This window comes from Alligator sinensis, unplaced genomic scaffold, assembly GCF_000455745.1.
Source record: "Alligator sinensis unplaced genomic scaffold, ASM45574v1 scaffold816_1, whole genome shotgun sequence".
NCBI lineage: Eukaryota > Metazoa > Chordata > Crocodylia > Alligatoridae > Alligator > Alligator sinensis.
This window is the reverse complement of record NW_005843344.1, coordinates 94490-121058: the sequence shown is the minus strand read 5'-3', so window position 1 is coordinate 121058 and position 26569 is coordinate 94490. Positions and strand designations below refer to the sequence as shown.

At 46.0% G+C, this 26569-nt stretch overlaps 3 protein-coding genes across 3 annotated transcripts; all 3 read right to left on the bottom strand.

The window, feature by feature from the left end:
* Positions 1–4452: 4452 nt before the first annotated feature.
* Positions 4453–5421, bottom strand: LOC102370694 (olfactory receptor 14I1-like). Its single transcript, XM_006038413.1, has one exon. The coding sequence runs from the start codon at positions 5419–5421 to the stop codon at positions 4453–4455; it is 969 nt and encodes a 322-aa protein (XP_006038475.1).
* A 6315-nt stretch (positions 5422–11736) lies between these two features.
* LOC112548635 (olfactory receptor 14A16-like) lies at positions 11737–12651 on the bottom strand. Its single transcript, XM_025194917.1, has one exon. The coding sequence runs from the start codon at positions 12649–12651 to the stop codon at positions 11737–11739; it is 915 nt and encodes a 304-aa protein (XP_025050702.1).
* Positions 12652–22914: 10263 nt separating this feature from the next.
* On the bottom strand, positions 22915–23871 carry LOC102370212 (olfactory receptor 14A16-like). The gene has a single exon (XM_006038411.1). The coding sequence runs from the start codon at positions 23869–23871 to the stop codon at positions 22915–22917; it is 957 nt and encodes a 318-aa protein (XP_006038473.1).
* Between the last annotated feature and the right edge of the window lie 2698 nt (positions 23872–26569).

Genomic DNA, 26569 nt, shown 5'->3' with positions numbered 1-26569 from the left:
GTAGATTAGGAAAAAGGAGTGTGGGACTGAATTAGAAGTAGAAGCTGGCAAAGAAGGAGACTGAACGAGTGGGCAAAGAGAGAGCAGATGGCCATAACCTTGAGACCTCCTAGCCTGGCTGACTGGGGCCACCTGCCTGCTAGGGCTGAGAACCAGCACACTCGCTTCACATGTGAGCAGCCTGAGAGGGGTTCCAGCCACACTACAGGCTGTCCTTTGGTGGGGATGGGAGGGGTTGAGTAGCGTGGCCTATTGAACTTCAAGCAAGGTGCTTTATATTTTGTTATAAGGTAATATTTAACTAAAAATCATTATTCACGAGAGTTTTACCAGGTCCCGTGTCATTTGTTCAGTCCATAGATAGAATCCAATTTGTTCTCAGAGTTGGTCCACATTTTTTGAAAGCCGAGATGTACACTGTGCTCCCCATTATTCCAGTTAAAGCTTCGATTTCATTACTTTCTCTTGGAGAGCAATATTCTGCTCATTAACCTCCAGATAGCATTTTTCATCTCGGCATTTCTTAGAGTGTAAATGATTGGGTTCAACATTGGAGTGATGAGAGAGTAGGTGACAGAAACTATCTTGCCTCCTAATAACTTCTTGAAGGGTCAGTCATAGATGAAGATTCCTGGGATAAATATTAAGCTCATGACTGTAATCTGGGCAGCACAGGTAGACAGAGCTTTGGGCTGTCCATCTGTGACGTGTTTCCTGATTTTGACTAAGATGGTACTATAAGATATGAGCAAGATCAAAAAGATGCATGGAAGGAGCAGTCCACTGTTGGAGACCATCAGCAGCTCAACTAGGTAGGTATTAGCACAGGCCAGTTTGATGACCTGTGAGACATCACAGTAGAAATTGTCCAGGATATTGGGTCCACAGAATGGAAGCTGAATGATCAGTGCAGTTTGAACAATACAGTGAGTAAATCCTCCCATCCATGACTCTATCACCAGTCCTGTGCACACATCCTGATTCCTGATTGTCAGTAATAATGGCCATAAGCTGATTGAGAGTAGATTCAGGCTAGACATCAGGAAGCACTGCTTCACAGTCAGGGCAGGTAGGATCTGGAACCAACTTCCAAGGGAGGGGGTGCTCGTTCCTACCCTGGGGGTCTTCAGAAGGAGGCTGGATAATCACCTAGCCAGGGTTGTTTGACCCCAGCTTTCTTTCTTGCCATGGCAGGGGGTTGGACTTGATGATCTACTTAGGTCCCTTCTGACCCTACCAACTATGAAGGAAGATGGAGAAGAACTAGGAAGTAATGGAGCAGTGTCCAGGGCCAAAATTGTGGTGGAGGAGAAGAGAAGGGGGTGATTTTTGGGTAGATGATGCAAGGAACTAAGGGATGGGAAAGAGACTTGTGGGTAGGGACTATACAATGCGAGTGGGAGTTTCAAAAAGGAAAGAAATTGACGGCAGAGAGAATTAGCTTAGGAGTCTTTGGATTATCAGAAGCTGGAACCCTATATGGAGGAAATGGATCTTGGGACTTGGAAAAGGGAATCTCGGGTTTGGGCCTCCCACTACACAACTAGTGTGGACAAATTAGAGACAGTCCATTTGGGGACAACAAAAATATTAAGGGAGCTGGAGCACACAACTTCTCAGGAGAGGCTGATGGAACTGGGCCTATTTAGCCTGGAGAAGAGGAGACTGAGAGGGGATTTAATAGCAGCCTTCAACTCCCTGAAGGGTGGGTCCAAAGAGAATGGAGCTAGACCAGGGGTGTGCAAAGTCCAGCCTGTAGGATGGATTCAGTCCGCGGTGGACTCCATTTCCCAGCAGCCCCTGGATGCATCGGTGCTGAGGGGTGTGCAGGCACAGGACTATGGCTCTGCCCTAGTGCTGGAGCATGCTGTCACTGCCACAAGATCCTGGCCTCAGCCCTGGAGCCACTATCTACCCAGCCTTGAGCCCGGCCAACACTGCTTCAGCTGGTCTTGATGGAAGTCCCGCCCCCTCACTCCCACAGCTCCACCCCTTCTGGTGTCTCCATGGAAGGAAGCTACAGTGACATGGGCAGGGGCTGCTGGGAAATGGAGTCTGGCCATTGGCTGGATCTGCCTACCCCTGACAGAGACTCTTCTCAGTGGTGGCAGATGACCAGAGATCCTGGTGGATTTGGGGTATTTTCAGAAAATTTGGCATTTTTTTTTTTTTTATCAGAGAAAACAAGGCTCTCTCAGATGACAGAGCAAGAAGCAATGGTCTCAAGTTCCAGCAAGGGACACTTCAGTTGGTTATGAGGAAAAACTTTCTCACTAGGAGGGTAGGAAAACAGTGGACCAGGTTATACCTGCAGGAGAGTGGGGTGGAGACAGCAGCATGTCAACCAGAGGCAGTCCCTGCCTTCACTCTCCTGCTACCTGCCCAGCTCCCCAGTGTCCCCTACCCACCTGGGTCCTCCAGCCATACCTCACCTTGTCCCCACATAGTTTGAGGGGTGGGGTGCTGCGCAGCGCTCTAGGAAATCCTGGATGCACCCTTGGATGTGCCCATGTCTCTCATGATTTCTGTACTATGCTCTGTGTTTTTACTGATATAACCAATTTGTAGCACCATAGTCTCCATGATTTCATAAAAAGACAGTATGGATTTATCATGTTAGCTGAGGTAATTTTCAAGGGTAAAAATCAAGGATGTTTCTACCAAATCTAGTGAAAATTCTCACTCTTTCACCTCCCAGTACCATCTCGAAGCCTTGGCTTCCAGTGTCCTTGCACAGGATTCTGTATAATCAATTGAAGGTGTCTCAACCAGGTTAAACACATGTTGGTTCATGGAAATCTGTACCTTTGAGCCTGGAATAAATCTTGTCTATACCATTGACCTGTTTTCTCCTCATTTCTTGTTATCACCTACTAGAGACAGCTTGGTATTCCACATAGGAATTACTATGGACTTATCATTACCCATAGCAATAATAAGGACTCTATGGTATGTGACTTCTCAACCCTCAGTCCCATGCCTGATGACACATGCACACACATGGAAACATAGGACATCTATACACATGCCCAGCATCTGCATATGAGACTGCCCCAGCAGCCTTTGTGTCACATGTATTCAGCATCTCTGCATTTCAAAATGGTGGTGGGGGCACTTGAACTCTTCCCATATCAATGATACAGATAACTTGGTGTGCAATGAGGCTGACGGGCTCAGGGATGAAGCCCGGAGCAACTCTTTTCATACCTGGCTTACCTGTTCATACCCAGCCCATGTTAACAGTGGCAAAGCAGTGTCCCTTCCTCACATCTGTGCAAAGTACCACTGATTGCTATTCTCCCAAGACAAACCCCCGAACAAGCAATGAGATAACTCACAAAACATCCCATCCATCTGAACTGTTCTTCTCTGGTAACCCCTATACTCCCACCCCAAAATGCACACGTGCACCCACCTGCACACACCCACACACACACGCAGCAGCCTCAGCTGAGACTATGAACTGAACACTGGGCACCTATAATCTCCTGGTTCCCCATGCTTTAGATGACTGCAGTGATCATTGGACGCACCACCAAATATAGAATACAGACTTTGAATCCTTTGAAATAAATGGTTGAATCCCAAATAATTCATTTCTATTTAGAAGCAGAAATTGTTTACGGAACATAGAAATCTTTCTCTTCCAAAAATCCTTCCCATCACAACAGAAGTGACACAGTATTCATATATGTATATATTTAGCTTTAATATACAAAAACCACACAGCTAGAACACTTTAGGACTACATTTCCTGGAACACAGTGAAGAATCATCAACATTAAATACTTAAATTGTTGGAGATGACAACCCCATGAAAAAAAACCTATGCACACTTATTTTCCAGGCCTTTACCAGTGTATACTGCATGCATATTGTTTTTTGGAAAGCCCCATCAAAGAGTTTACATACTGAGACCCCCCTGCCCCTGATACAAAGCAATTTCAATAAAATTTCCATTTCAAAGCCTTTGCCAAAATAACACCGAACAAGAGCTTTTAAGTAAAAATTGGATATTATTAAAAGGCCAAAGTCCAGGTACAAAAAACATTGAATAGTTAGGTTCAAACAAAAAAGAATACAATGAAATCCTGTGTAACATAGCCTATTGATTTGATAACCAAAATCATCCATCCTGGCCTGATACAAAATTACTCCAGCTAAATGATATGGAGGACAAAAGGCACCAGAAAGGAAAGCAAGTCACAAAACAAGAAATCCACTGGCCCCGCAACAAGATTTGTTGTCCTCCAATATAGAATAATTGGAATATGTATCACACACTTGATATGGAGATGGACTTTTTTGCAGGCACTGTCTGAATAGCTTGGGTAATACGTGGTAGTTCACAATGGCCATTCAGGAAGGCATGGAGAGAGAGTGAGCGAACGCAGAAATAAATGATCCAGTGACTTTAGTGTGGTTATGATGCGTTTTTAATTGCATTAAAATTCAGTGTTGAGTAAACAGGTTCTGCGTGGTTTTGTTTTTATTGTCAAATACCCTCCTATGGAGCAGTTTCCATAAAGACGCTTTCAGCTCCTTGTTCCTTATGCTATAAATGATCGGATTAATCACCGGAGGAACCACAGAATACAAAACTGCCACAAAAAGATCTAGCGCTGTCTGGGAGCTCAAAGCCAGTTTCATGTGGGCAAAGATGCCTGTGGTCACAAACAAGGAGACCACAATGAGGTGAGGCAGGCAGGTGGAGAAGGCTTTATTGCGACTCTCTTCAGAGGGCAATCTCAGCACTGTAGGTAAGATCTGAACATATGAGACAATGATAAAAACAAAGCAGCTGGAAACTAAACACATGCTAAATACAAGAATCCCCAGTTCTGTGAGGTATGCATCGGAGCAAGACAGCTTGAGGAGCTGGGGGATTTCACAAAAAAATTGGTTGATCGTGTTGGAACGGCAGAAGGGTATGCTGAACGTGCCCCCAGTATGCAGTGCAGAATAGAAAATACAACTGACCCATGCACCAGCAGCCATTTGAATACAAGCTTTTTTGTTCATTATTGACTCGTAATGCAGTGGCTTGCAGATGGCAATGTACCGGTCATATGCCATGATGGTGAGGAATGCGAGATCAGCTGCACAAAAGAGGAAGAAGAGAAAGACCTGGGCTATACACCCACAATAGGAGATCGTCCTGCTGTTTAAGAGAGAATTGGCCATGGACTTGGGGACAATGACGGAGGTGGATCCAAGGTCAAGGATGGACAAATTTGCCAAGAAGTAGTACATAGGTCTGTGGAGGTGGTGGTCCGTAGCTACAACAAGGATAACAAGCAGGTTCCCCACCAGGGCTGCCAAGTATGTCGCTAGAAAGATGACAAAGTGTAAGATCTGCAGCTCCCGAGTGTCAGAGAAGCCCAGGAGGAGGAACTCAGTCACAGAGGTCGAGTTGGGCATCTTCCTTCCCAGGGCACTGTGCACATCCTGTATATAATAGAACAGGGGCAGTGGAAAGGAGGAGAGTAACCAACTCAGTGGCTTTGATATTCCCATCAATAATGTCTCCTTGATCTGATTGCCAAATTTCATGGTGAGAATACAGAAGAGGTCCATAATTTTTTCCCCCTTGGAAAATTTTATTTTATTTTATTTTATTTTTTTGTTATCTTGAAAAGACCTTACCTAAAATAAAGTATTCTGATAGTCCATTTAAAAACTGACCAAAATATTCACCCAGCCACAGGTTTTTAATTTTTTTATTTTTAATCTGAAAGTCTATAGTTTTCAACTGATCTCACCTGGAAATTTTCTGCTAACAAAAACAAATGTAATTTGTGAGATCAAAGATATTACATAAAAAAATGAATTCCTTGGATGTCCCATTGCCACCCCGGCCTCCCAATGACCTGTAGAACTTTATCTGAATGAACAGCAAAAACACTGTAAACGTCTTCCTTCACTCTCTTACCTTGGAATCAACTATACACAATATTCAGTATGATTTGTGTTGTCAGGTTTCCCAAGACTTATATTCCTTAATCTGCTCTGCAATTTACTGACACAAGACCCTTCACTGATGTTGCAAGCACACTACGGATGTCTTTGTTGAAGTTTTCTCATCTTGTGTCACATTCAGGCTTCCCCTGCCGAGATCCTTTGCTCTTGTCCAGTTGATCTCTCAGATCTCCTCTGCACCAACCACTAGTCTAGATCCCCAGAAGCACAGCTAACTCAGAGGTCTTTCTCTGCTCCCTCTGTCACTGAACGACTGAAGAGAATTCAACCAGGTTTCTGAGTGTGCAGTTGACCTCAACCCTGCCTCGTAGAAAAGGAGTGAAACAAGACGGCAATTTTTCAGTTATTTTCTTCTGAAGGCTCATGGGACTTGTTCCCTGAAGTACTGCACAGCTCAGAAGGAAAAGCCGAGATGTAAACAGTCTGAGCTGTATAGATGTTAGCAGAACAGCAGAGCTGTGATCTAGTTTCAACTCCTGCAAAATACAAGTCATGGGATCTCTGAGAAGGCCCTGAACTTCTCTATCTTGCTTAGTTGTCCCAGTGAGCCAGCCTGGGCACCTTAGGATGCCCGAAGGGGGGCACCAAGTTGCAATTAGGTAAGCTTCTATGTGGATTGGCAAGTCTACTTTTTAGGCAATGATAAAAGACCTCTTAGTCTCACACCCAAACTCTATGTAAAATGATGTTGAAATATACCAACAATAACCTAAGATGACAAATCAGAGTATAAGATGCAAACCCTCCCCTATTAATTCTAAATCTAAGCAGTATAATCAATACCTCAGAAAATATAAGATCCATTGATGTGGGGGTCATCACTGAGCACAGGATGAACATGAGCCTTCAATCGATGCTGCGGCTAGTAAAGCAACCAAAACGCTGGCTTGCATCCAGAGATGCTTCTCAAGCAAATCCCAGGACGTCATTCTCCCCTTGTACTCGGCCTTGGGGAGGCCACAGTTAGAGTACTGCATCCAGTTTTAGGCTCCTCAATTCAAAAAGGATGTGGAGAAGCTTGAATGAGTCCAGATGAGAGCCACATGCATGATCAGAGGTCAGGAAAACAGACCTTACGACGACAGGCTGAGAGCCATGGGACTATTCAGCCTGGAAAAGCGCAGGCTCAGTGGGGATCTGGTAGCCACCTATAAGTTTATCGGGGGTGACCACCAGTATCTGTGGGAATGTCTGTTCACCAGAGCACCCCAAGGGATGATGAGGTTGAACGGTTATAAACTACTGCAAGACCATTTCAGGCTGGACATGAGGAAGAATTTATTCATTGTCCGAGCCCCCAAAGTCTGGCATAGCCTGCCATCGGAGGTCGTTCAAGCACCTACATTGAACGCCTTCAAGAAAAAATTAGATGCTTATCTTGCTGGGATCCTATGACCCCAGCTGACTTCCTGCCTTCAGGCTTGGGGCTGGACTTGATGATCTTCTGAGGTCCCTTCCAGCCCTAATGTCTATGAAAGGCATTGAATTGAAAAATCTTAGAAGAATAATCATTAGTAAAGTCATGGTCCTGAAATTGCTGCCACGAATATGACAGACCCTCAGACCAGTTTCCCCCGATCAACATACATCCCAGGTACCAGCTCCCCTTCATTTCTGATAGACCCCACATCTACTTCCCTTGGACCCAAGGGTGACAAACACAGACAAGCCCCACATCCCACATCAAGCCCAAAAGTGTGGTCTAGTGAAGGCATTGCATGCAGCTTATGCTGTGGACTGGCCACATCTTCTCCTCGCCACATGTGTACACCTCTATCCCTATGCACCCCATGCAGTACAAACCCCACCCCAGCACCATGCACAGCATAAGATACATGGGGCCAGTCCAGCGTATGTGCTGCACACAGAAAGTAGGGCCATTCTGGGGCGCATACTGCATGCAGCATTTGCACCACACTGACTCCGCACACTGGATCCTGCGTGTTGGGTGGGTCAATGGGCCCAATCCAGACAGACCCCCAAACTAGTACACAGGGCTGGCCTGGCACAGGTGCTACATAAAGTATACTTCCCAGTGCAGCCTCATGCCATATACAGTCCATGGCAGGCAGACTCCACAGGGAGCATCAAGGGATCAGAGACTCATTCATGGACCTGATTTGTCTTGATCCTAACCTCACAGGTGCCAGAGCCTGATCTGACAAAATGTGTCTCTTGCATTCAGCATCCATGCTAACTTCCTCATCTGGGGTCTCCCAGTGGGGCCTGTGGTGGGAGTCCAGCAGCTGGAAGGGAGAACTTTAAAGATATCAACATTTCCCAAACCCAGAATCAAGACCTTTGGATTTATTTAACAAAACCAGAAGTCCCAAAATATATCTTTCTGACTTGATCAGTTTTGTCTGGACTTTCTCTCAGAAGTTGGCAATCTAGGGGGTTTGTGCATGCAACATTTTTTACCCTTCAAAACCCTAGGCTTTGATCCCACAAAGCTGTTGGCTCCAGCCTGTGCAGCAGAGTCTTTGGCTGCTTTTTGATAACATGGGGCTTTACTTGCACTGTGCTGTGCTGTACTGCAGCTGGGAGGAAAATGCTGCTGACCCCCCGCTTTATCATATTGGCTTGTACATTATGTTGGGCACATGAATTACACAGACATCCCATGAGTCGTCCTTGCAACCTTCAAGAGAAAAATGGTTTTGCTTTCCTAATGGAAGCCACCACTGACCATTCAGTGAAAGGCAGGGAGGTAAATGCCTTCTGGTTTAGAAGACAGTTTGTACCACGTCTTTGACCAGAACAGCCTTTCTACCCTTCTATCCAGTCTCCTCCAGGGATTTCTGTGTTAACAACACAAGAAGTATTCAATTATTCCTTGCATAGCCCCAGCTATAAATTAGCACCTACTTTGGCCAACAGTTCCTATCCAACTCCTTCCCTCACCATTCAAACCAGCTCCCACACCTGCAGCTTCAATAAACATTTACCCCCTCCCCAGTGATAGTTATACCCCATGCTCACAGCAGCATACAGTTGGGTAGCCCCATCGTTGCCAATTCAACTCTCAGCATGTAACACCCTTCCAGCCCATCTCGATTCAACCCAATCCCACTTGTCAGAACCCCAGTCAGGCTCTTGACCCCTACGCTAGACACCTGCAGAGCTTTAGTCACTAACATTGTGCTCTGGAATAAAAAGCAAATATTCTGTACAGAAGTGCCAGATAGAAAAATGATAGCAAGATAGTGTAGAGAGGTCTCTGTACACATCACAGGGTTTAATCTTCATTGAATTAAATAGGTTTATAAAATTTAAATTGGTTCATACTGGAGCATCACATCAGTGTTTGCACGCACTGGGTTTTTGGAAAAAAAATAAACCCTGTTCCTGGCCAGTGCGGTAGGAGAGTGAGATGTTCCTGCACTGCCCCCCATAACCTGGAGCCCCCACGCTATCCCCTGCCATGCAGCTGTGGGAGCAGGGACCTGGCCCATGGAACAAAAAACAAAAAACAAAAAAGCAGAAAGAATTCAGAAGCTGCAGCAATTCAAAGGGGTGAACTACAAAAAAGTCACAGCACCATCTAGTGGACAAAAAAGCTTATTTCATGTCTCTGAGTGCCTTTGTGTTTGCAGTCTCCTGTTCTGATCCACTACTTATTAGTGATTCATTTTAAATAATAACTAGCAACTTGCCCACCAAGAAAGATGGGGGAACGGGGGCCAGAGGGAATGAATCCCCCCCAACCAGCCTTGTGCCAGGCCACCCAGCCAGCCTCACTCTCCACGCTTTGGGTCCGAGCCCACTCACCCACTTTGGGTCTGGCCCTGCCCCATTCCTCCCATTTTGGTCCAACCCCACCCTCCTTCCCTGCCTCACCCCATTTGGGTCCAACCCTGCTCTACTCCCCTCACCCTGGTTTGGGTCCAACCTAGTTTCCCCCCTCCCCCCTGGATCGAGTTAGACCCCACCCCCCCTCCACCTCCAGTTTGTATTTGATCCAGGCCCCCTTCCATTTGGATCCAAACCTGCCCCCTACCCTACTGTTCAGGTCCACCACTGTTTCCCCTCCCCCAATTTCAGTTCAACCCTGCTCCCCACCCCTCCCCTTCCCCCTTCTTCAGGTCTGACCACACTCTATTCCCTCCCTTACACCTCCTGTGAATCTGACCCTGCCTCCCCTCTCCCCCAGTTTGTGTCCAACCCCGCTCCCCCTCCTCCCCCACCCACTTCAGCTCCAAACCCACTATGACAGACGGTCTTCCATTTTTCCTCAGCTGGCCCCACCATTTCTAAAGTGCTCATATCAATTGATTTATTTTTTTGCCTCTGTGGAGGTGGGGTAGAGGGACCCACCACACCAGAGGCTGCAGGAGAAGGTGGCACAGCAAAGGGGTTCCCATTTTAACTCAGCTGGCCCTGCCCCTGGCCACCTAACCCTCCCCCCACCACCACCAATCAGCACATGCACAGTAGGGCAAAAAAATTGTGGACAGACAAATAAAATCTTTTCTTATATTAGAATAATAAATTCAAAGTGTTAGAAGGGGCCTCAAGGGCCATTTGGTCTAACCCCCTGTCAAATGCAGGAATGTTACTCCTAAATCATCCCTGATGAGTGCCTATCCAGCCTCTTTTTGAAACCCCCCAATGACGGAGACTCCCCAACTTCCCCAGGAAGTCTATTCCACTTCCTCACTATTCTAAACACAAGGGTGCTTTTTCCCCAAAGTCTAATCTATATCTACTTTGCTAGAATCTGAAGCTAGATATCCTTCCTTATGCAGCAAGGAAGAATAGTTGTTCACCTTCTTCTTCATGGCAGCTTTTCAGATATTTGAAGACTGTTATGATCTGCCCCATCATTGCCTTTTCTGCAAGCTAAGTATGCCTAGTTCTCTTAACCTCTCCTTGCATGACTTGCCTTCCAGCCCTTTATCATTCTTTCACCTATCTCTGAACTTCTCTAACTTCTCCATTTTCCTGCTTAAAATGCAGAGCCCAGACCTTCACAAAATAGTTTAGATGAAGCCTAACTAGCACCATGTAGAGTGGAAACCATCACCTCCCATGTTTTAATCTAATACATCTGTTGTGGCAGCCTCAAACTGCATTCAGTTTTTTTCATCTACATCAATTTGCTGCCTCATGTTGAGTCTGTGATCCACCAGACTCCCTGGATCCTGTTCAACACTGCTGCCACCCAGGCATTTATAACCCAACCTGTATTTTGGCTTTTAATAATTCTTTGCTATATACAGCACCTTGCATTTATTTCTTTACAACTCACCCTGTTGTTTTTAGCCCATCTTCCCAATCTATCCATATATATTCCTATCCTATAAAGTGTTTGCAGTTCATCCCAGTTTCACCTCATTAGGATATTTACCTATATATTCTGTCTGCAAATAATTGATTATATCAATTAGTAAAATCAATTATACAATTCTTCACAATTTTGGGACTTAGATCAGGGGGTCTCAATTGCTGGGCTGCAGCTGCTGGTCTGCAACATGGTCAGCTGTTAAACCAGAAGTAGCTGCAGAACAGCAAACAATGGCCCTCCCAGAGGTCCCTTCCAAAGGTAATTCCTATGATTTCCTATAATTCTATGACCTTGCAATTGGTGGGATTTATTTTAGGTGGGACAAAGAAACATGAAATGATGCATGAAATAATACTTTTCCACTTCAACAGTGTCAATGCAAAATGATTTGCATAAAGTATCATTGTCCTTACAATACTAAAAAATTTACACCACCACCTTCATTTTTATAAGAAAGAATGATGGACCTATTATTTCTGGAGTAAAAATCTTTGCAGTAGTTTCCTGAAAGAAGCTTGGATCTCCTTGTTCCTCATGCTGTAGATGACCGGATTCATCAATGGAGGAACCACAGAATACAGAACAGCTGCCAGGAGATCCAGAGGGGACGGGGAGTCAGAGATGGGCTTCAAGTAGGCAATGCTGGCAGTGGAAAGAAACAGGGAGACCACGATAAGGTGAGGAATGCAGGTGGAGAAGGCTTTCTGATGGCCCTGCTCAGAAGGGATTCTTAACACCATGGTGAAGATCTGAACATACGACACAACGATGAAAACAAAACAGCCTAAAGCCAAACACGCACTGAAGACAAGAGCTGCCATCTCTCTGCAGTATGTGTCAGAGCAGGAGAGCTTGAGCAGCTGGGGCACTTCGCAGAAGAACTGGTTGATGGTATTTGAGTGGCAGAAAGGTATGGTAAAAGTGTTCCCAGTGTGCAGTGCAGAGTTGATAACACTAGCAGCCCAAGCACAGGTAGCCATCTGGATGCAAGCTCTCCTGTTCATTATTATCCCATAATACAGTGGCTTGCAGATGGCAATGTATCGATCATATGCCATAACCGTGAGAAGGGATAAATTTGCTCCCAAGAACCAGAAGAGACAAAACACTTGGACAACACAGCCAGAGTAGGAGATTAATCTGGTGTTCAATAGGGAATTAGACATGGATTTGGGCACGGTCACTGAGATGGAGCCCAGGTCCATGATGGACAAATTAATCAAGAAAAAGAACATTGGAGAATGAAGTTCATAGTTAAGAGTCACAGTTGTGATGATGAGGAGATTCCCCATGAGGGCTGCCAAGTATGCTGCTAGAAAGATAACAAAGTGTAAAATCTGGAGCTCCCGAATATCAGAAAAGCCCAGGAGAAGGAAATCAGTCATGGTGGTTTGGTTGGACATTTCCAGCGCATTGTGTAAGCCCTGTAAAGGAAGAACAAGGATAATGGCTAGAATCAGAGTTACAAATATAGCAGAAGAGAATCTCACATCAGAAACAGCTCATGAACAAACTGTCAGTACTGTCTATCTTTAAGTGCTGTAAAATTGTCAGCGAAAGGTATTCTTGTTGGGAATATGGTTTTTTGGGTATAAAGAAATTCCACAGAAGTCCTTATCTGTGGGCATATATATAAAACAAAATCTGGATGCAACCACTGAGGTGGGATTGTAATTCTGGTGTTGCTGGGCAATACTGAATCTCTGCCATGGGGCTTTGAATTTAATCCTGGAAAAGTGTTTCTTATAAAAATGTATTTTGCTAAACACATACTTTTCACAGTATGTGTCTTTTCTTCAAAACCATCATTTTATGAAGAAGAACTATCAGTACCGCGGTGAAGGGATAATTTGGTGTAAAAGTGCAGCCTCCAGGAGCTTTTGATTAAAAAATCTCAAGTTGCCGAAACACTACAAATCTGAACTTCCTACCAAGAACCCACACATTTCAAAGGGAGCTGTTTTCTTTACTTTCTCCCCTTTTTTCCTTTGGCCAGCTAAAGAATTTTGAACACCTTGCTATTAAGATGCTGATAGCTTTCCAGTTGAATGTCATTTTCAGGTTCTTCAATACCCCACACACCGCCCTTCTTCCCAACCAACCATATTTAATTGCAATTAAAAGCTTACTGCAGCATTCATTGAGAAGTTTTTCTCAGCTTACAATAGATCCTCCAGATTCTTTGCTTATTCTCCTGCTACTGAACTATCTAATTTCCACACACGTCCCTCTTCTTACCAACTAACCACAGCTGATTTAAATTATAAACTTACAGCAATGTGAAGTTTTTCTCAGCGTGTGATCTGATCCTGCAGTGCCAGGAGTCTTTGCTTATTTTCCCTCTCCTGATCTATCTAATTTCCCCTTTCCCTGCCACTACCAAATCTTCAGAAATCAAAGTATCTTAGTAGGAGCTATTTCCACTCCAAGACTGACCTGAGAGAAGTAGATCCAAACCAGTTTTTCACTGCAGGTGACAGGGAACTTCACTGGTTCGGAAGGTCTGACACTGCAGGCGGCGTATTTAACCACATTTCTCTTGTTAGGGCTCCTGAGACTTATTCCCTAGAGCCCAGCTTACCTCTGAAGCACAGAATCAGAAACACGCCTTCCTGGATTCATGCATTTTAAATCAGAAAAGTTTTGGTTTGATTCTTTAGTTTGATTATCTTTTATCTATTGTTTCCTACTTATCGGCCAGGATATTTTATCATCTGCGGTAAGCCTGTACAAAGTGACTAGTATTCACTTTGGATTCGGTCGATTCGGGGGGGAGGCAGTGATTCTATTCAGTGATTTGAATTGCTGTCCGAAATCAATTCTGCCAAACCTGATTCGGACATTCGTCCACTGCCAAATTGGCCGAATCTCCAAATTGAACAGGCCCAATCCCTGCCTGGTCTTCTAGTCTCATCAGTGGCCGCCCACCTGCCCCAGGGCCCCGACACCTTAAAAAAAAAAAAAAAAAAAAAAAAGGCTGCACTCTCACTGGCTCCTGACAGGCAGGGGGATGAACCCCACTGCTCCCAATACTCTGAGCTGTGTGGGGGAGGCTCTGCCTTGAGCCCACAGACACTTCAAGAGCTGCTGGGACAGCCAATGAGTGCAGGGTTATTATGTTTTTTTAAGTGTAGGTTAATCTCAAGGTTACTGTGTATTAAAAAAAGGCCCAGTGGGTGCATTTACCCAAGACACTACTGCACATTGGTTACTGCATACTTATTTAGTACTTGTATAAGTATTAAATAAATACCCAGTAACCAGAGTTAGTATACAGTAGCACCAGCAAACACCTTTTATGTGACGCTACTGTGCAGTAGCCTAATACTACTGTAACCTTTGCAGGTGCACTAGGCCAGGTGATATGCCAAATTTCAGATCCTCAAGGTGTCAGTAGCCCTGGGATCTCCCTCAGGCACAGAGACATTAATCAAAAAGAAGGCATATATACATATATATTATCAATAGAGAATAATAAAACCAGTCTTTTGAATACAATTTATCAATGTAGCCATAATTGAATCATTCTGACAGGGGTTTGTACCCTTACACCAGACTCCCGCACTGATTACATTCACCTGGTCATATCCTTTCGATAAAACAAACAAACAAAAGACCCAACAGTTTCCTTTTAGAATTAAACCTCCCCTCTCATTGTAAGAAACAGCAACACATTTATTGCTAGGATCCACCATTAGATGTTGTGAACATTAGCGGTTCTAAAATGAACACGGGCCGACAATGTGGGGACTACATTTATTGCTAGGATCCACCATTAGATGTTCTGAACATAGCACCTGTCATTCTTGAGACTCTGAACCCCCTTCATCAGGCTGGCCGGTACGCCAAAACCTCTGGGCAGATGGTACAGGTGAAGGGCTCCCTCTTATCTCTTCTGTAAATAAACTGCCTGCAAATGCTACAGAGTTAAATGTCTCCTTGCTGTGCTCACAGTCTGGCACAGGGGTTCCCCTCCCCCAACAGGTCCTTTGTTCCTGCAGCCCCGAGCCCTCCTGGCTCAGACCGACCTCCCTCCTGCAGGCAGTGGTGATGCATAGGGGGTGCACCCCCTGATGTGCATAGGGTGTGCTCCCCACTTAGATGGCGGGCAGGCAGGAGCACTAGTGCCCACCCTGCGAGTCCCAGCCAGGGAATAGGAGCACTGGATGAAGTGCCGTAGCTTCTTCTGGGAGCACCATGGCCACTTACAGGAGTGCTGTAGCTGCTTCCCAGTCAATGCCGTTGACTGCGGGGGGACCCCCACCTAGTTGGTGAGATTGGCTGGGAGGGGACTTCCACCCTGTGCAAAGAGTGACAGATCACTGCAGGGGGGGCATGTGCCCCCTGGGACTAAGGTGGCACCAGTCACCCATGCCTGCAAGGTTATGACCTGGCAGCTCCCAAACAGCCTACCAGCTGAGGCTGATGATTCCTTTTCCCTCTTCTGGGGACACCTGTGCCTGGAAACTGCACAGCTCCATGCCTAGTTTAGCAGTCTGAGGGGAAATTATCTCCTGATGGTCCTATACAGGCTCTTCCTTGTCCTGATGTCGGCTCCCAAAGCAAGTCTCAGTGCCCGTTCCAGTGAGGGGGTGGGGGTCAGCACCTCTGCCCCTCTCTCTCTTAAAGCTGAAATTGGATCCTTCTCTCCTCCTTTAGCACATTATGGGTGCTTCAATGTGCAAGCACAGCTAATCAGATCACTCAGTTTGCAGCGGGGGCTTTGATTACATTGCAAATGGTCCAATAAAAGCATGCACAGTACCTAGTATATTTTCCTGATTGGAAAAGCCATGGCACCCAGTGCAAGCATTTTCTGGCCTTTCTGCAGAGGGTACCAAAAATGGCGTGCCAACTGAGCTTGCAGCCCAGTGAGTGGTGCAGCTGTTACACTACTGTGCAGGTGCATCTCAGAAAAAAATATGGCCAAATATTTTTGCATAGTAAAAAATATCACACCGCTAAACTACACCTAGGCATGCATATAAACGTGCACCTGCGTCAGGAGCAAATCTGCTCCCTATGGGAGCATTTGAGTGCAGGGCTGTTCCTACCCGCCTGCCCTGCTTTGCCTTGCTTCAACAGCCAGAGGGATCTCCAGGCTTCCCCAGTGTCAGCCCTGGGCTGGCAGGGGGTGCAGGGGTCCTACCTGAGTTTCGGAGAGAGTGGGGAACTGTCCTGAAGTAAGGGACAGCTTCCAGTCACACAGATCTTGGGATCCCAGGCCCTCTGATACCTTATGCCTGAAAGTGGGGCTAAGCAGCAGTGGGACTGCAGGGAGAAGATGCAAGGGGGTAAGAAGCTAAACAACATATATACCCTCATGTCTCCCCTCTTCCCGGTCCAGGCGGTGCTTAACACCCCTCTGCACCCCTCTCCCCCTCCACACACACACCCCCCCCCCCCCCCCCCCTCCCCCCCGCAACACACACACACTCGGGCACAAGGCATCACTCCAAGCCAGCACCATCGAGCTGGACTGTAACCCTGGTCTCCACACAGGAGTCATGGACAGGTCCCCCACACCTCACCCCCTGTCCTCTGTGGCCCCCACTGCCTAGGATGACTGGGAGCAAATTGCTAATCTAATGCTATCTACTCTAATTCTGCACCCAGGAACAAGAAACTCCAGCAAGAACCGTGGTGGATTTCATGCAACTGTGCTAAATCCATGAATAGATGCACCCAGAGAACAGTGTTCTTATATTAGGACCAAATGTAGCATTGGAGGAAGCAATACTCTCCCATCCAGTCCTAGGATCCTATGAATATTTTGAAACAGGCAAGTGAGTTTGAGACCTTAAATCTCATTTAAAGTAAGCACCTAACTTTCCTTAGGTTTTTTTTTTGTTTGTTTGGGGGGGGGGGTTGTTTGTTTTTTAATACCTCAACTTGTTTAAGCAACGGTGAACAGATATCTATGGCCCTGATTTTTTTTTTCTTTCCCCAGTGATCTGGTAACCCTCCCTTACTAGGATCAAAATGCAGCATCAAGGCTAGGAGTTAATGAGACAGCTGTTTCCAAACCAGCCAAATGTAGTTAGTCACCCAACAATGCTAGAGCACTTTTGAATGTCCTAGCCCTCTGAACACCGGACCTCAAGGCTTTGGTGGAAAATGATGTGCTCTAACATACAAATCAATGAGAATCTGTTCTTCAATGGTATGCCTTCCTCAGCCCTGAATCATTCCTTTTGCCATTTGTGAAAAACAACCCCTCTGTCTGCATCAGAAACAAAAATGTTGCCATAAGCAGATCTACATGAATGTTCTCTTTGGGTATCCTCTTCCTTGTGGTGCAAAAGAGGCTTGTTTCATGGTTTATTGTGGGCTCAAACCTACTGAGCTTCCTAATGTGTGCAGTTCTCATCCTTGCCCTGAAACCCTGCAGTCAGATCCTGAAGGAAAAAAAAAAAAAAGATGAAGGAGCACTTGGGAGATATGGGCAAGGAAGCACGTTCTCGGATGGGAAGAGGAAGCACTTTGCTATAGCGAGGTTTAGCTAGGGTATTGCTGAATTCAAAACTTATTGACGGTAGTTAAGACAGGCTAATTCTACCAAATTTAATGTGATCAGTAGCAAAGTTGATCAGGCAATTTCCCTTAAAACACTTTGTCTTTGGAAAGTGCTGTGCTCCTATAACCAGACAAGTTCGCAAAACCTTAATCATGTCAACTCGAGTTACAGCCATTCACATATGCATGAGCTATTAGAAGGACTAGTACCCATCTGTCTGTCTACCCTCTAAAAGGAAGAAGATAATAAAAGAGATTGTGTAATAAGACACACAGTAATCCTACTGTCTCATTGTCCATTCACTTGCTGTTGACTGTTTTAATCCACTATATATTCATGATGCTATTACAATGATGATAATAATAATAATAATACATTCATAATAAACTCATAGGGTTAGAAGGGGCCGAATTCAATGAGTTGAGGAGATTGGTAGGAGAGGCATTGTGGTCCTGGAGAGTAGGGGAACTAGGTGTCCAAGACGAGTGGCTGTTCCTTAAGGAGAGGATCCTCCGAGCCCAAGGGGTGACAGTCCCAACGTGAGTCAAAGGGAACAAGAGTGTTCAAAAGCCCCCATGGCTCACCAAAGGTGAGCCATGGGGGCCCACCTTGCACGACTGAGGGTGCTGAGGGAGCTGGCTGGGGTTATTGCAGGGCCCCTGGCACGGCTCTACGAGCGATCGTGGTGCTTGGGCCAGGTGCCAGACGATTGGAAGGTAGCTAATGTGGTCCCCATCTTCAAAAAAGGGAAAAGGGAGGACCCGGGCAATTATAGGCCTGTCAGTCTTACCTCAATCCTGGGGAAGCTCTTTGAGAAGATCATCAAGGAGCACATTTGTGATGGGCCGGCATCCGAGATGATGCTCAGGGGCAATCAGCATGGATTTATTAGGGGGAGATCATGTCAGACCAACCTGATTGCCTTTTATGATCAGGTCACAAAGGCCATGGATGCAGGTGTCGCGGTGGATGTAGTCTTTCTGGACTTCAGCAAGGCCTTTGACACCGTCTCTCACCCCATCCTAATTAGTAAACTAGGCGACTGTGGCATAGATGCCTACACGGTCAGATGGATTGCAGATTGGCTGAAGGGTCGCACTCAGAGGGTGGTGGTGGATGGATCATATTCGACTTGGGGGGAGGTGGGTAGTGGAGTCCCTCAGGGCTCGGTCCTGGGCCCTGCGCTGTTCAATGTCTTCATCAGCGATCTTGATGTTGGGGTGGAGAGCAACCTGTTTAAATTCGCTGATGACACCAAAATTTGGGGGGAGGTGAGCACGCTAGCAGGGAGAGAGAGATTGCAGAAGGATCTGGATAGGTTACAGGGGTGGGCAGACAGGAACAGGATGCGTTTCAATACGGACAAGTGCAGGGTGCTGCACTTGGGTAGTAGGAACCAGCAGCACACTTATACGATGGGGAACTCCCTACTTGAGAGCACGGAGGCGGAAAGGGATCTTGGTGTCATTATTGACTCCAAGATGAACATGGGCCGACAATGCGAGGTCATGGTTGGCAGGGCTAACCGGACCTTGTCGTGCATCCACAGGTGCATCTCGAGTAGAGCCAGGGAGGTGATCCTCCCCCTCTATGCGACGCTGGTCAGGCCGCAGCTGGAGTATTGTGTCCAGTTCTGTGCGCCCCATTTCAGGAGGGATGTGGACAACATGGAGAGGGTCCAGAGGAGGGCCACCCGCATGATCCGGGGACAACAGGGCAGACCCTACAGTGAGAGACTGCGGGACTTGAACCTATTCAGCCTCCACAAGAGAAGGCTGAGGGGGGACCTGGTGACCGTCTATAAACTCACTAGGGGGAACCAGAAGGGTTTGGGGGAGACGCTGTTTCCCCTAGCCCCTGCTGGCATAACAAGGAATAATGGGCACAAGTTGATGGAGAGGAGGTACAGATTGGACATCCGAAAAAACTACTTCACAGTCAGGGCGGCTAGGAGCTGGAACCAACTTCCAAGGGAGGTGGTGCTGGCCCCTACCCTGGGGATCTTTAAGAAGAGGCTGGATACTTACCTGGCTGGACTCATTTGAGTCCCGTTTTTGTTTTTAGGGTGAGTGGTTTTGTTTGTGTTTTTGGGTTGTTCTCCCGCCCTGGCGGGGGGTCGGGCTAGAAGATCTATTAGGTCCCTTCCGACCCTGAAACTATGAAACTATGAAACTATGAAAGGTGTTCAGGAACATCTGAAAGCCAAAAAGGAAGCATACATCTAGTGGAAGGGGGGTGCTATCACCAAAGAGGATTATACCTCCCTAGTGAGGGGCTGTAGGGAGGCTGTTAGGAACGCTAAGGCAGAGACGGAACTAGGGCTAGGAACAAGGATCAAGGATAATGAAAAGTCATTTTTAAATACATAGGGAATAAAAAGAAGGCACCAGGCAACGTGGGGCCCCTTCAGGATACGCTTGACAATCTGGTGGTTGCACCAAATGAAAAAGCAGACCTTTTTAACAAATTATTTGCCTCCATTTTTCTAAGCAGGGACCGGGACTCCCCCACCGAGATTTGGGATGGACTCAGGAGTGACTCTGCCAGGCCTAGGGTCAGGGAAGACTGAGTTAGGGAACTTCTGGAGGGGCTGGACGTGTTCAAATCAGTGTGTCCAGACTCTCTCTCTCTCTCCTAGGGTGCTGAGGGAGTTGGCGGGGGTCATTGTGGGGCCCCTGGCACTGCTTTACATGCACTCGTGGTGCTCTGGCCAGGTTCCAGAAGACTAGAAGAAGGCCAATATGGACACAGGCAACTATAGACCCATTAATCTTACTTTGGTCCTGGGGAAGCTCTTTGAAAAAATTATCCAGGAGCAAATCTGGGAGGGACCAGCAAGGGGGACAATGCTCAAGGAAACCAGCATGGGTACATTAGGGGCAGGTCCTGTCAGACCAACCTGATAGCCTTCTATGATCAGGTCACAAAATCCTTGGACGCAGGTATCGCGGTGGATGTAGTCTTTCTGGACTTCAGGAAGGCCTTTGACACTGTGTCCCACCCCATTCTCATTAAAAAGTTAGGTGATGGTGGCATTGATGCCTACACAGTCAGATGGGTGGCAAATTGGCTAGGGGGCCGCACCCAGAGAGTGGTGGTGGATGGGTCAGATTCGACCGGGAGGGAGGTGGACAGTGGAGTCCCCCAGGGCTCGGTCCTTGGGCCTGAGCTGTTCAATTTCTTTACCAGCAACTTGGATGAGGGGAAGAAAAGCAGCCTGTTCAAATTCACTGACAACACCAAGATTTGGGGTGAGGTGGGCATGCTAGAAGGGAGGGATGAGATTCAACTGGACCTGGACAGGTTACAGGGGTGGGCAAATGTCAGTATTGAATCCCATCCTATTCACAAGTGCAGGGTACTGCACTTTGACAAAAAAACCCCAGCAGCATACCTCTAGGCTGGGGAACTCCCTTCTTGAAAGCATGGTGGCAGAAAGAGATCTTGGCGTCATTAGCGATTCTAAAATGAACACGGGCTGACAATGCGGGGACGCAGTCAAGTAACGCTAACCGCACTTTGTTATGCATCCACAGATGCATCTCAAGCAGGTCCAAGGAGGTGATCCTCCCCCTCTATGCAACACTGGTCAGGCCGCAGTTGGAGTACTGCATCCAGTTCTGGGCGCTGCACTTCAGGAGGGATGTGGACAGCATTGAGAAGGTCCAGAGGAGGGTCACTCGCATGATCAGGGAGCAGCAGGGTAGGCCCTATGAGGAGAGGCTAAGGGACCTGAACCTGTTCAGCCTGCACAAGAGAAGGCTGAGGGGGGACCTGGTGGTCATCTATAAACTGACCAAGGGAGACCAGAGGGGAATGGGTGAGACCCTGTTCCCCCAAGCAGCTCCCAGAGTAACCAGTAATAACGGCCACAAGTTGATTGAGAGTAGGTTCAGGCTAGACATCAGGAGGCACTACTTCACAGTCAGGGCGGCCAGGATCTGGAACCAACTTCCAAGGAAAGTGGTGCTCACTCCAACCCTGAGGGTCTTTAAAAGGAAGCTTGATAACTATCTAGCTGGGTCATATGAGCTTAAACTGCTAAATATACCTAGTTCTAGTGTTCACCCTTTTCTTTACAGTAGTTTTTTGGGTATTTCAAGACTGCTGTGATCTGCCTCTTAATTACCTTTTCTGCAAGCTAAATATACCTAGTTCTAGTGTTCACCCTTTTCTTTACAGTAGTTTTTTGGGTATTTCAAGACTGCTGTGATCTGCCTCTTAATTACCTTTTCTGCAAGCTAAATATACCTAGTTCTAGTGTTCACCCTTTTCTTTACAGTAGTTTTTTGGGTATTTCAAGACTGCTGTGATCTGCCTCTTAATTACCTTTTCTGCAAGCTAAATAGTTCTCTCAATCTCTTTTTAATATGGCTTTCTTTCCAACCATTTATCATTTTTGTACCTATCTCTGAACTTCTCTAACTTCTTCATATTCCTTCTTAAAATGTGAAGCCCAGAAACTCACACAGTAGTCTAGGTGAAGCCTAACTAGCACCATGTTGAGTGGTACTATCACCTCTCATGTTTTACAACTAATACTCCTGTTGTTGCAGCCCAAACTACATTCATATTGCTGTAGCTACATCAAATTGCTCATTCATATTGATTATGTTATCCACCAGACCCTGCAGGTCCTTTTCAACAATGATACCAACAAGCCCTTTATAACCCAATTCGTATCTGTGCTTCTGATTATTCTCCCCTAGGTGCAGCAACTGCATTTGTTTCCTTGGACCCTGTCTTGTTGTTTCTAGCCCAGCTTCCCAGTCTATCCAGATCCATCTGAATTCTATCCCTATCCTTTAAAGTACCCGCGGTTCATCCCAACTTCACAGAAAATGGATCTCCAAATAATGGATTACACCAACTGGTAAACAAAAGTCTTCCATTCATCATCTTGCAATTGATGGCATTTATTTGACGTGGCACAGATGATAAATTTGATGCATGAAACATTACTTTGCAGTTCAACAGTATTAACACAAAATGACCAAAGTCAAGTGCCATTGTCCTTACAAAGCTATATAATTAACTTACTACCTTCATTTTTTGCAAGTAGGTTGCACTCTACAATGTGAAAACAATAATTTCATGAGTTAATTATAAAATAAACATAAATAAAACAAAGTCATGAAACAAAAATGGGCGTATTGGTTTTGGAGAGGATCAGCCAGTGGAGCAGTTGCTTGAGGGCAGCTTGGATCTCCTTGTTCCTCATGCTATAAATGACTGGATTCATCAATGGAGGCACCACAGAATACAGAACAGCTGCCAGGAGATCCAGAGGGGATGGGAACTCAGAGATGGGCTTCATGTAGGCAATGCTGGAAGTGGAAAGAAACAGGGAGACCACGATAAGGTGAGGAATGCAGGTGGAGAAGGCTTTCTGCTGGCCCTGCTCAGAGGGGATTCTCCACACTGCGGTGAAGATCTGAACATATGACACAATGATGAAAACAAAACAGCCTAAAGCTAAAAACACACTGAGGGCAAGAGCTGCCAGCTCTCTGTGGTATGTGTCAGAGCAGGAGAGCTTGAGCAGCTGGGGTATTTCACAGAAGAACTGGTTGATGATATTTCGGTGGCAGAAGGGTAGACTAAAGGTGTTCCCAGTGTGCAGCACTGAATAAATGCCACCAGCAACCCATGCACAGGCAGCCATCCAGACGCAAGCTCTCCTGTTCATTATTATCTCATAATGCAGTGGCTTGCAGATGGCAACGTACCGATCATATGCCATGATAGTTAGGATTGCTAAATCAGCTGAACAAAAAAGGAACAAGAGAAAGACCTGGGACACACATCCAGCATAGGAAATTGTTCTGGTGTTTAAGAGAGAATTGGCCATGGACTTGGGGCCAATGACAGAGATGGATCCAAGGTCAAGGATGGACAAATTTACCAAAAAGTAGTACATGGGGGTGTGGAGGTGGTGGTCTGTAGTTACAACAGTGATAACAAGGAGGTTCCCCACCAGAGCTGCCAGGTATGCTGTGAGAAAGATGACAAAGTGTAAGATCTGCAGCTCCCGAGTGTCAGAGAAGTCCAGGAGAAGGAACTCAGTTACAGTGGTCCAGTTGGGCATCTTCCTTCCCAGGGCGCTGTGCAAGTCCTGGGTATAGTGGAACAAGGGCAGTGGTAAGGAGGAGAGTAACAAACTCAATGGATTTGATATTCCCATCAATAATGTCTCCAAATGTCATGCTAAGAATGTAGATCTTCCATTTTTTGGCCTATGGATAATTTGATATTAATAAATTACTTTTCCCTAACAAGACCTTACATAAAAGGAAATATTATGATCTGAAATTCTATAATTTATCCAGGTCACCTAGACAATGTATGCTGGAAAGAAATACATATGAAATTAAATATATTGCATAACATTAGATTGCCTTAGGAGTCCTATTCCCAACCCACCCTCCACACTACTCCCAATAAGCTGTATAAGTTTATCTGAATTAATAGCAAAAACATTGAAAATGTCTTCATTCGCTCTTGTAGCTTTGAATCTATAATACATACAATGCAGCATGATTTGTGTGGCCAGGTTTTCCAACTTTTATATTCTTAAATCTCTTCTGCATCTTACTAAGACAAGACACTTCACTGATGCAGAAAACGGACTGAAATTGTTTTTGTGGAAGTGTCCTCACCTCATGTCATATTCAGGCTTCCCCTGCCGAGATCCTTTGCTCTTGTCCAGTTGATCTCTCAGATCTCCTCTGCACCAACTACTAGTCTAGATCCCCAGAAGCACAGCTAACTCAGAGGTCTTTCTCTGCTGACTCTGTCACTGAATGACTGCAGTAAATCCAGCCAGGTTTCTGAGTGTGCAGATGACCTCAACCATGTCTTGTAGAAAAGGAGTGAGGCAAGACAGCAATTTTGCCGTTGTTTTCTTCCAAAGGCTCATGGGACTCAATCCCTGGAGTACTGCACAGCTCAGAAGGAAAATCCCAGATGTAAACAGTCTGAGCTGTACAGATGTTAGCAGAACAGCAGAGCTGTGCTCTGGTTTAATTCCACACACAACACAAGCCATGGGATCTCTGAGAAGGCCCTGAGCTTCTCTATTGGCTCTGTTGTCCCAGTTAGGCAGACTGGGCATCTCAGCATGCAGGGAGGCACCAAGCTGCAGTTGGGTTATTTCCTATGCAGTTTTGCCTGCGAACATAACTTGAAAATAAATGTCATGTTGTAATGTGTGAAAAAAATAATTATAAATATAATTAATGTATTCCATAACTCGGACAAACATGCTTCATTGCAAGGCATCATGTTGACGATATATTCGCTCATCAATCATTAGTAGGGTCCTGTTCTGAATCTACTGTCATGAATATGACAGCCCCTCAGACCACTTTCTCCTGAGTCGTATGCAAACAGAGTCCCAGCTCCCCCTCATTTCTTCCACCATCAGCTTCCCTTGAACCCAGCAGTGTCAAACCCGGAAGGACCCCATATGACACATCAAGCCCACAGGGCTGGTGTAGTGGAGGCACGCATGCAACGTGCATTGTGGACTGGCTACATCTGGTGCTTGCACCATGTGTACAGCTCTAGCCTTGCACACCACATGCAACACAAACTGGCCCCAGCACCATGTACAGCATAAGATGTGAGGAGCCAGCCTGCGGCACATGCTACCCACAGCAGGTCACTGGGGGTGCATACTACATGTGGCATTGGCGATGCATAGGGGATGTAGGCGGGTGCATGTGCACCCCCTGAGATTGAGGGTGCACCCCCTGAAAGAAGCACTGCCAGTGCCTGTGGGTAGTTGCCACTTCCCAGTGCCCCCTGACTGACACCAACACTGTCAACAGTGTCTGTGGATGGATCACCAATCGCCGCCCGCCGCTGGCCACTGCCAATACGGCTGGTGGTGTCTGCGGGTGGACAAAGACAGTGGCCAGAATCAGAGTTACAAATATAACAGGAGGGAATCTCATGTCAGAAATGGCTCATGAACAAACTGCCAGTACTGGCTATCTTTAAGTGCTGTATAATTGTCAGTGTAAAGTATTATTGCTAGGAATATGATTTTTTTAGTATAAAGGGATTCTACAAAAGTCCTTATCTGTGGGCATATATATAGAAAACCAAACCACCCAAAAGATAATATTTCAGGACAAAACAATATTTAGAATTATGAATATCGGTTATGCAATATCTCAGAGGGTTTGCCTTTTGATTGCTTCATGCTCCTCATTTCACATCTCACTATGAAACCATCTCTCTTCATCAAGTTGGCAGACTAGAGTGTGGCACTTTTATTTGATTTTTAATAGCAACAACAGGAAAAGCAAGAACCTCAGCAAACATCAAGATCAGGCACACTGAACACAGCAGTTGTGACTACAATAAGAAGCTGGTCAATAAAATGCTAGCACCCTGCTTTCCTCTTCCCTGGTATATACAGCATAAGAATAGACAGCATCCTAAGTGTCACCTCGTCTGAAATGAATCTACACTGAGTTCTCCCTGCCATGTGGTTATTAGCTGATTTACATGATCCTTATCCACATCTGGACGGTCATCTCTATGCCATGATAGGCCAATACAATCCTCCTATTATGTCCACATTGTGTTATTGATCTTTGTCATTTGGGTAGAAGAACTTTAAGCTCTTTTGGGCAAGGGATGCTTCTCATTATGCATTTGCTCATCACATTTCGTTGGGTTCCCCAACCCTAATTTGAGAGACACTCGGATATGTAAAAGACATTTTCAGGGGATCAACTGCAGGGCTTACTGAGTTCTCCCTCCATCAGGCATTT

Bases quoted from the DNA above. Each gene is read 5' to 3' on its own strand.
- LOC102370212 (XM_006038411.1), bottom strand. From the start codon at position 23,871: ATGCCCAACTGGACCACTGTAACTGAGTTCCTTCTCCTGGACTTCTCT.
- LOC112548635 (XM_025194917.1), bottom strand. From the start codon at position 12,651: ATGACTGATTTCCTTCTCCTGGGCTTTTCTGATATTCGGGAGCTCCAG.
- LOC102370694 (XM_006038413.1), bottom strand. From the start codon at position 5,421: ATGCCCAACTCGACCTCTGTGACTGAGTTCCTCCTCCTGGGCTTCTCT.